Source organism: Penaeus chinensis, chromosome 26, assembly GCF_019202785.1.
Source record: "Penaeus chinensis breed Huanghai No. 1 chromosome 26, ASM1920278v2, whole genome shotgun sequence".
NCBI lineage: Eukaryota > Metazoa > Arthropoda > Malacostraca > Decapoda > Penaeidae > Penaeus > Penaeus chinensis.
Window position 1 is genome coordinate 18,447,443 of NC_061844.1, and position 11,049 is coordinate 18,458,491.

Sequence of the window (11,049 nt, forward strand, 5' to 3'; positions counted from 1 at the left end):
GGGGGTGGATTGGTGCCTTGTCGCACAGAGCAACGACAGCCACGCAGGCGAGGACGACGACCTGTGGACAGTGTTGCATGTTACTTATTTTAAAGGAGAAAAAGAGAGAAAGATGGATTACCATTAAATATATATATATAAATATATATTCATTAAGTGAGGGAGATAAATGCATGAACAAACAAAATTAATCATAGAATATAAAGCAAATTTCCAAACAAAATCACACATTCCATTTTCCCCCACAGAAACACTTCGAAAATTCTTTCACATATAAGATGTCTGAGTTTCTTTTCAGAGGAGGACTTCGTACCTTGAGAGACATGGTTGGAGAGTGAATGGTAATTGGTGGTTGATACTTCCCTTTATATATGCGACGGTGTGCGTGCGTCCGTGCGTTGACTCCACTGTAGGCCTTTCTCTCATGGCCTGAGGGGGTGGTTATCGAGCCCTTGAAATGCATTGTTTCTACTCTCATCTGGACAATTATCATTATCTGTACAGTGATTTCGATATTTACATTATTGTATATGTTATACTCAGGTAATCATATGAATGTAACTGGAAATTTCTTTATTTGCAACCTGGATAATGTATATTTATAGAGATAGATCTGTATATCCTTCAATCAGCCTCTCTATATATCAATCTATCTATGTATCAGTCTATCAGTCTATAATATACATATATATATTAGAACCTTGATAAGCATCTATCTATTTAAACGTATATATTGCGAAAAGAAACGTACAAGGTTTTTTTCAAATTAGCCTTTGACCAATTGTCCTCTGTCGCTCTTCTTATGACACGTGTTTTCTCTCGGGATGTTCGAGTCCTCAGGTTGGCCCACCTTCCTCGTGACATGACATGATAGTGCCATGGCATGCCAGAACCGAGCCCTGTCATGTCCTTGAACTCAAAATTACTTTTTATCTTTTCTTAATCCGTTCTTAATTTTTTTTTTTTTTTCTAAGAGTAACAAGCGTCTGTGCCTTTTTCCAGTAAAAATCCTGAATCAGAGCCTCCTAAAAGGTCTTGGATCTTATTAAAAAACAATAATAATAAATATATATATATATATAATTCGCGTCTTTGTGACATGTGGCCATTCTGCCCTTTTTTTATTTCTTTTTCTTTAAGAAGGAGACAGGGTCAACACTCTTTCCCTCAGACACCCTTCTTTAAATTTACCGTATATTTATTATGATTTTATCATATCACTATCTATTTCGCAATATCCTATTTTCTATGAAATTAAATAAATAAATATATCTATAAAAACGATTGAAGGAAAAATATTAGAACACTATACATGAACTGGTAGTGTGATTCTTTCCACATGAGTAGCTGCCCAAGAGAAAGCTTCTTAATAGAACGGAATCGTCATTCATTTCGGTTGATATTCGTATTGCCCGTCATTCTCACAAGCATAAATAAATCATAGTTGAGATATAGTTATATCATACTGCCTATTCCGTTATATATATATATATATATATATATATACATATAATTACATTATATATACATATATATATATTATATATATATACATATCTATATTTGTATTATAATTACATTCACACACACACACACACACACACACACACACACACACACACACACACACACACGTGTGTATGTGTGTATATATATATATATATATATATATATATATATGTGTATATATATAATGTATGTATGTATTTATTGTATATATATTGTATATATGTGTATATACATATATATATGCATATGTATACATATATATATGTATAATGTATATATATGTATATATATATATGTATTATGTACATATATGTATATATATGTATATATACATATATATACATTTATATACATATACATATACATACATTCAGACACATATATACTCATGCAAATAAATGAGAGAAGGGGAGAGAGAGATTGGTAGATAGATAGATTGATAGATATATATACATATAGGTAGATACATGCACTGGAGTATGTATATCTGTGCATGTAATTTTGTGTAACGGAGAAATCGATAGTATATATGTACATATGTGTGCGTGTCTGTGTGTCTGTGTTTATATATATATATATATATATATATATATATATATATATATATATATATATATATAATCTATGAGTGTTATGCATTGGAATTTTCCCATATAAATCAAAGAAGCAGGTCTAATATCCTTAATATCATTTTAAAAGAGACAGCTCAGAACAGAGAAAATAATCAATATTATAATACTGAGTAGAAGTATTCCAGCCATAGATTTGGTATTTGATATTATGTGATACTGCCTAGTTAGTTTTAAGATACAGGGCTTTATACGCCAAGTTTGTACCATTCCCAAAAGGATTTTGGTTGGTTGATTCTATATATATTATTGTAAGAATTGACATAATGAGCTTATTAAAATCTGATCCAGGCTGATCTAATGACTAATTGGGTATTATTAGAGTATAATTCTAATAGCTCAGAGTTTGGAATATACCATTTCCTTATTTTGAATTAGAGAGGAATGTTGAGAATATCTATTTCTGTGCACTATGGAAATTGAGATTAATATCAATGAACTGATCCTTATTTTGTTTCAATCTAAAATTCACTTACGTCAGACTATTAGAGAATTTAGTTTCTATGATATGATGTATGAGGGAAAAAAATCAGAATCATAAAAATGAGATCTTTATTTCAGATATGAGAATATACAATACAAATTCCTTTATATCATTGTCTATAAACATTCATTACTTAAGCATAAGCGGGGTGAGCGGGCTTGTAGGTGGGCTTGTACTCGGGGTACTGAGCCTCGCCCTCGTAGGTGACCTCAGATTCTTTTTAGATTCCTTGGACTCAATAACAATACAAGGATTATTTTACAAATTTTAAGGTCAAATTGTATCTCCCATTTGGTATGAAAAACGTCGAAGATTTATATAAAGAAAATGTAGTTTTATTTCATGTTGAAATAAATATGTTCTAAATAATGTACATGTATGATTTTCTATGTCTTGAATCTCTATGATTTAAGCATAGGCAGGGGTAGGGGTGCCGTAGGCGGGGGGAGCGGGCTTGTAGGTGGGCTTGTACTCGGGGTACTGAGCCTCGCCCTCGTAGGTGACCTCAGCTACATAACCGTCGCCGTTGTCCACGTACTTGACGATCTGCTTGCGGCCGTCGGGGAGGTCGACGGTGTAGCTGCCCTCGGTGTTGTAGCCGTCGCGGGACTCCGAGGCGGCGAAGTTGGCGCCGGAGTAGCTGTCGGCGACGCCGTAGTTGTAGTTGTACTTCGCGGGCACCTGTGGAGGATAAAGTTTAATGTAAAACGTTTCTCATTATGGTACTTTGCATGTTCATAGAAAAGTCATAAATAATGATTGTGATAACTGTCTCTTAATACCAATTTGAATTGCTTACTGATTGCACAATACTCACATCGGGGTATGCTGGCTCGTGATAGGCAGGCTCAGGTGCGTGGTAGGCAGGCTCGGGGGTGTGGTAGGCAGGTCTAGGGATGTAGACTGGGGGATGGGGGATGAGGAATGGGACCTTGTCGCACAGAGCGACGACAGCCACGCAGGCGAGGACGACGACCTGTGGACAGAAAGAAAGATCGATTATCATAGTAAATAGTCTATCCATCAAGAGAGGCAGTTAAATGCATAGATAAACAATATTAATCATAGAATATAACTTAAGTCTAAACAAACAAACATAGCATTTTCTAAACACAATCACCCATTCCACTTTTTTCCCTCACTGAAACACAAAAATTCTTTCACAGATAGAATGTCTATTTTTTTTCACAAGATGATTTCGTACCTTGAGAGACATGGTTGGAGTGTGTATGATGACCATTGGTTAATACTTCCCCTTATATAGTGTGCGTGCGTTCGTGCGTTGACTCCGCTGTAGGCCTTTCTCTCATGGCCCGAGGGGGTGATTATCGAGCCCTTGAAATGCATGGTTTCCAGTCTCAGCGGGACAATAATTACTCTCTGTACAATGATTTTGATAGTCCCATTATCGTACATACTATATCTGGGTAACTTAAAATTTCTTTATTTGCAATCTAGTTAATATATATATACACAAATAGATGTGTATGTGTATATCAGTTTATCAAATTACCTATCATTTACCCATCTACCTATTAATTTCTTTAGCTACATCCACACCTAGATAAGTATCTATCTGTCTAAATACATATATCGCGAAAAGAAACATACAGGGCCCTTTTAGATAAACCTTGTGACCAATTACCTTCTGTCGATCTTCTCCTTATCAGACTGTCAATTTCTCCCATACTTTTGCTCCCGGGATGACCCACCTCTAACTTACACTTGATGTAGGAGTCCTCAGGTTGACCTTTCTCCGTGCCATGACGTAACAATAGCGTGGCATCCCAGGACCAAACCCTGTCATATCCTAGAAGTCAAAATTCTTTTTATTTTATTTTTTTATCTTTTCTTTAGCCGTGTTTCAAATACTGATTGATTATGAGATGTTTGATGTAGATGTTTTATTCATAACAAATTATTTTCTTTTTCTAAGAGTAACAGAGTTTCTCCAGAATGAGAGCTTCCTAAAAGGTCTTGGTCTTCAGCATTTAAACAAACAAACAAAAAAATATATTTTTCCTTCTGACACCCTTTCATAAATAGAACGTACTTTTTCTATGACATGTACATACTGAATGAAGACATTGAAAGCCCCCCAGCCACCGAAAGAAACGTTCGAAAGAGACATTAGGAAACTATACTTTAACGGATTAAGTGATTCTCTCCACATGAGTAGCTGCTCAAAGGAAATCTTCCTAATAGAGCAGGGTAACAATTAATTTCCTTCATTTCGGTTCATATTCATATCGCTCGTCATTCACACAAGCATTAAAAAATCATTCTTGGATATTGTTATATCCTGGTGCCTATTTCGTTACATTCACTCTCTCTCTCTCTCTCTCTCTATATATATATATATATATATATATATATGTATGTATGTATGTATATATATGCATAATAAATAACTATATACATATATATTTGTATTCATATTTATATATACATTCACATACAGAAATATATATATGTATACATATATATTCATTTATATATATATATATATATATATATATATATATATATGCATGCAAATAAATTAAGAGAGAAAAGGAGAGTTAGATTGGTAGATACATAGATTAATATATATTTATAAACAAATAAATAGTTGAAGATATAGATCAGGTGTCGGCAACATTTCCGGTGCGAGGACCAGGGAAAGTTTCAGGAGTAGCCTTCGGGCCGGAGTGCCAAAGAGAACCGAATAGGTCCTACGTGTAAAATATATATATATATATATATATATATATATATATATATATAAAGGAAAGCAGGGAAAGCAGGCAAACCAGTGATTAGATTGCATGAAATCTATTGAAAAAAAAACACTCAAATCATTGTGAAGATATCAGCCATGCAAATTTGCTGCTTCCTGCACGCCACCGTGACGTTAAGAGGCGGCGACTTTCTCATTTAGGCGGCTGGGCTATCGCGGGCCGGATTGTTTCAGGAATTTCAAGCAGGGTGACGGACCATGAATTCGCTTTACACGCCAAGGTTGTAAAATTCGTTAAAGGTTTTGGTGGATTGATGCTACGTCTTTTATTGTAAGGATTGGTACAATTATTATTTTATTTGATTTAGGGTGAACTAAAGCTAAATTGTTTTTAAAAATATATATATTTTAATAACACAGACGCTGGAATATGCTTTTTTTCCTAATTTTGAATGAGAATGCCGAGAATATATATCTTTGTGAACAATGGAAAATGTCGTATACATTAAAAATCAGATATACTTATTTGATATGTTTTAGATTTTTTGTCAAATAATGAATTTATTCTTTAGTATTGAAATATATGGAATCAACACGTTAATGTGTATATTGTGAAATTGTTTTTTTTTACTTGCTCTTCTTGTACATTTCAGTATGTATAGATTCCTTTGTTTTGTTGTTTATTATTATTCAAATTGCTTGAAACCTTATCATGTAGTCAATGACGAAGTGAATTGATTAGAGATTAATTTATTTGAATTTGTTTCAGTGTATAATTCGCTTACTATTAGAGAATCTCAAGTTTCTGAGATGTGATGTGATGTGACAAGGGGCGAGGACGGGGGCCTTGTCGCACAGAGCGACGACAGCCACGCAGGCGAGGACGACGACCTGAGGACAGTGTTACATGTTACTTGCTTAAAACGAAGACAAGGTGAGAAAGATGGATTATCTTAAAAAAAAAAAAAAAAAAAAAAAAAAAAAAAAAAAAAAAAAGTTATATTCACCAAGTGAGCGTGATAAATGCATGAATAAACAAAAATCATCGTAACATAGAAACGAGTCTAATCAAACACTTTCCATTTTCCCCCACAGAAACACTGAAAATTCTTTCACATATAAGATGTCTGAGTTTCTTTTCAGAGGAGGACTTCGTACCTTGAGAGACATGGTTGGAGAGTGAATGATAATTGGTGGTTGATACTTCCCTTTATATATGCGACGGTGTGCGTGCGTCCGTGCGTTGACTCCACTGTAGGCCTTTCTCTCATGGCCTGAGGGGGTGGTTATCGAGCCCTTGAAATGCATTGTTTCTACTCTCATCTGGACAATTATCATTATCTGTACAGTGATTTCGATATTTACATTATTGTATATGTTATACTCAGGTAATCATATGAATGTAACTGGAAATTTCTTTATTTGCAACCTGGATAATGTATATTTATAGAGATAGATCTGTATATCCTTCAATCAGCCTCTCTATATATCAATCTATCTATGTATCAGTCTATCAGTCTATAATATACATATATATATTAGAACCTTGATAAGCATCTATCTATTTAAACATATATATCGCGAAAAGAAACGTACAAGGTTTTTTTCAGATTAGCCTTTGACCAATTGTCTTCTGTCGCTCTTCTTATGACACGTGTTTTCTCTCGGGATGTTCGAGTCCTCAGGTTGGCCCACCTTCCTCGTGACATGACATGATAGTGCCATGGCATGCCAGAACCGAGCCCTGTCATGTCCTTGAACTCAAAATTACTTTTTATCTTTTCTTAATCCGTTCTTAATTTTTTTTTTTCTAAGAGTAACAAGCGTCTGTGCCTTTTTCCAGTAAAAATCCTGAATCAGAGCCTCCTAAAAGGTCTTGGATCTTATTAAAAAACAATAATAATAAATATATATATATATATAATTCGCGTCTTTGTGACATGTGGCCATTCTGCCCTTTTTTTTTCTTTTTTTTTAAGAAGGAGAAAGGGTCAACACTCTTTCCCTCAGACACCCTTCTTTAAATTTACCGTATATTTATTAGGATTTTATCATATCACTATCTATTTCGCAATATCCTATTTTCTATGAAATTAAATCAATAAATATATCTATAAAAACGATTGAAGGAAAAATATTAGAACACTATACATGAACTGGTAGTGTGATTCTTTCCACATGAGTAGCTGCCCAAGAGAAAGCTTCTTAATAGAACGGAATCGTCAGTCATTTCGGTTGATATTCGTATTGCCCGTCATTCTCACAAGCATAAATAAATCATAGTTGAGATATAGTTATATCATACTGCCTATTCCGTTATATATATATATATATATATATATATATATATATATATATATATATATACATGTAATTACATTATATATACATATATATATATATTATATATATACATATCTATATTTGTATTATAATTACATTCACACACACACACACACACACACACACACACACACACACACACGTGTGTATGTATATATATATATATATATATATATATATATATATATATATATATATATAATGTATGTATGTATTTATTGTATATATATTGTATATATGTGTATATACATATTTATATGCATATGTATACATATATATATGTATAATGTATATATATGTATATATATATGTATTATGTACATATATGTATATATATGTATATATACATATATATACATTTATATACATATACATATACATACATTCAGACACATATATACTCATGCAAATAAATGAGAGAAGGGGAGAGAGAGATTGGTAGATAGATAGATTGATAGATATATATACATATAGGTAGATACATGCACTGGAGTATGTATATCTGTGCATGTAATTTTGTGTAACGGAGAAATCGATAGTATATATGTACATATGTGTGCGTGTCTGTGTGTCTGTGTTTATATATATATATATATATATATATATATATATATATAATCTATGAGTGTTATGCATTGGAATTTTCCCATATAAATCAAAGAAGCAGGTCTAATATCCTTAATATCATTTTAAAAGAGACAGCTCAGAACAGAGAAAATAATCAATATTATAATACTGAGTAGAAGTATTCCAGCCATAGATTTGGTATTTGATATTATGTGATACTGCCTAGTTAGTTTTAAGATACAGGGCTTTATACGCCAAGTTTGTATCATTCCCAAAAGGATTTTGGTTGGTTGATTCTATATATATATTATTGTAAGAATTGACATAATGAGCTTATTAAAATCTGATCCAGGCTGATCTAATGACTAATTGGGTATTATTAGAGTATAATTCTAATAGCTCAGAGTTTGGAATATACAATTTCCTTATTTTGAATTAGAGAGGAATGTTGAGAATATCTATTTCTGTGCACTATGGAAATTGAGATTAATATCAATGAACTGATCCTTATTTTGTTTCAATCTAAAATTCACTTACGTCAGACTATTAGAGAATTTAGTTTCTATGATATGATGTATGAGGGGAAAAAATCAGAATCATAAAAATGAGATCTTTATTTCAGATATGAGAATATACAATACAAATTCCTTTATATCATTGTCTATAAACATTCATTACTTAAGCATAAGCGGGGTGAGCGGGCTTGTAGGTGGGCTTGTACTCGGGGTACTGAGCCTCGCCCTCGTAGGTGACCTCAGATTCTTTTTAGATTCCTTGGACTCAATAACAATACAAGGATTATTTTACAAATTTTAAGGTCAAATTGTATCTCCCATTTGGTATGAAAAACGTCGAAGATTTATATAAAGAAAATGTAGTTTTATTTCATGTTGAAATAAATATGTTCTAAATAATGTACATGTATGATTTTCTATGTCTTGAATCTCTATGATTTAAGCATAGGCAGGGGTAGGGGTGCCGTAGGCGGGGGGAGCGGGCTTGTAGGTGGGCTTGTACTCGGGGTACTGAGCCTCGCCCTCGTAGGTGACCTCAGCTTCATAACCGTCGCCGTTGTCCACGTACTTGACGATCTGCTTGCGGCCGTCGGGGAGGTCGACGGTGTAGCTGCCCTCGGTGTTGTAGCCGTCGCGGGACTCCGAGGCGGCGAAGTTGGCGCCGGAGTAGCTGTCGGCGACGCCGTAGTTGTAGTTGTACTTCGCGGGCACCTGTGGAGGATAAAGTTTAATGTAAAACGTTTCTCATTATGGTACTTTGCATGTTCATAGAAAAGTCATAAATAATGATTGTGATAACTGTCTCTTAATACCAATTTGAATTGCTTACTGATTGCACAATACTCACATCGGGGTATGCTGGCTCGTGATAGGCAGGCTCAGGTGCGTGGTAGGCAGGCTCGGGGGTGTGGTAGGCAGGTCTAGGGATGTAGACTGGGGGATGGGGGATGAGGAATGGGACCTTGTCGCACAGAGCGACGACAGCCACGCAGGCGAGGACGACGACCTGTGGACAGAAAGAAAGATCGATTATCATAGTAAATAGTCTATCCATCAAGAGAGGCAGTTAAATGCATAGATAAACAATATTAATCATAGAATATAACTTAAGTCTAAACAAACAAACATAGCATTTTCTAAACACAATCACCCATTCCACTTTTTTCCCTCACTGAAACACAAAAATTCTTTCACAGATAGAATGTCTATTTTTTTTCACAAGATGATTTCGTACCTTGAGAGACATGGTTGGAGTGTGTATGATGACCATTGGTTAATACTTCCCCTTATATAGTGTGCGTGCGTTCGTGCGTTGACTCCGCTGTAGGCCTTTCTCTCATGGCCCGAGGGGGTGATTATCGAGCCCTTGAAATGCATGGTTTCCAGTCTCAGCGGGACAATAATTACTCTCTGTACAATGATTTTGATAGTCCCATTATCGTACATACTATATCTGGGTAACTTAAAATTTCTTTATTTGCAATCTAGTTAATATATATATACACAAATAGATGTGTATGTGTATATCAGTTTATCAAATTACCTATCATTTACCCATCTACCTATTAATTTCTTTAGCTACATCCACACCTAGATAAGTATCTATCTGTCTAAATACATATATCGCGAAAAGAAACATACAAGGCCCTTTTAGATAAACCTTGTGACCAATTACCTTCTGTCGATCTTCTCCTTATCAGACTGTCAATTTCTCCCATGCTTTTGCTCCCGGGATGACCCACCTCTAACTTACGTTTGATGTAGGAGTCCTCAGGTTGACCCTTCTCCGTGCCATGACGTAACAATACCGTGGCATCCCAGGACCAAACCTTGAAGTCAAAGTTCTTTTTATTTTATTTTTTTATCTTTTCTTTAGCCGTGTTTCAAATACTGATTGATTATGAGATGTTTGATGTAGATGTTTTATTCATAACAAATTATTTTCTTTTTCTAAGAGTAACAGAGTTTCTCCAGAATGAGAGCTTCCTAAAAGGTCTTGGTCTTCAGCATTTAAACAAACAAACAAAAAAATATATTTTTCCTTCTGACACCCTTTCATAAATAGAACGTACTTTTTTTATGACATGTACATACTGAATGAAGACATTGAAAGCCCCCCCCCCCCCCCCCAGCCACCGAAAGAAACGTTCGAAAGAGACATTAGGAAACTATACTTTAACGGATTAAGTGATTCTCTCCACATGAGTAGCTGCTCAAAGGCAATCTTCCTAACAGAGCAGGGTAGCGATTAATTTCATTAATTTCGGTTCATATTCAAATCGC

The 11,049-nt window shown here is 34.4% G+C and overlaps 2 protein-coding genes across 2 annotated transcripts; both read right to left on the reverse strand.

The window, feature by feature from the left end:
* Nucleotides 1–2,755: 2,755 nt before the first annotated feature.
* Nucleotides 2,756–3,838, reverse strand: LOC125039058. The gene is made up of 4 exons (XM_047632777.1): nt 3,827–3,838; nt 3,440–3,598; nt 3,222–3,303; nt 2,756–2,838 (listed from the first exon to the last, which is right to left on the reverse strand). The coding sequence occupies exons 1-4, from the start codon at nt 3,836–3,838 to the stop codon at nt 2,756–2,758; spliced, it is 336 nt and encodes a 111-aa protein (XP_047488733.1).
* A 5,091-nt stretch (nt 3,839–8,929) lies between these two features.
* Nucleotides 8,930–10,561, reverse strand: LOC125039059. Its single transcript, XM_047632779.1, has 4 exons — nt 10,520–10,561; nt 9,614–9,772; nt 9,396–9,477; nt 8,930–9,012 (listed from the first exon to the last, which is right to left on the reverse strand). Exons 1-4 carry the CDS (start codon nt 10,559–10,561, stop codon nt 8,930–8,932), a joined length of 366 nt encoding a protein of 121 aa, XP_047488735.1.
* Nucleotides 10,562–11,049: the final 488 nt, after the last annotated feature.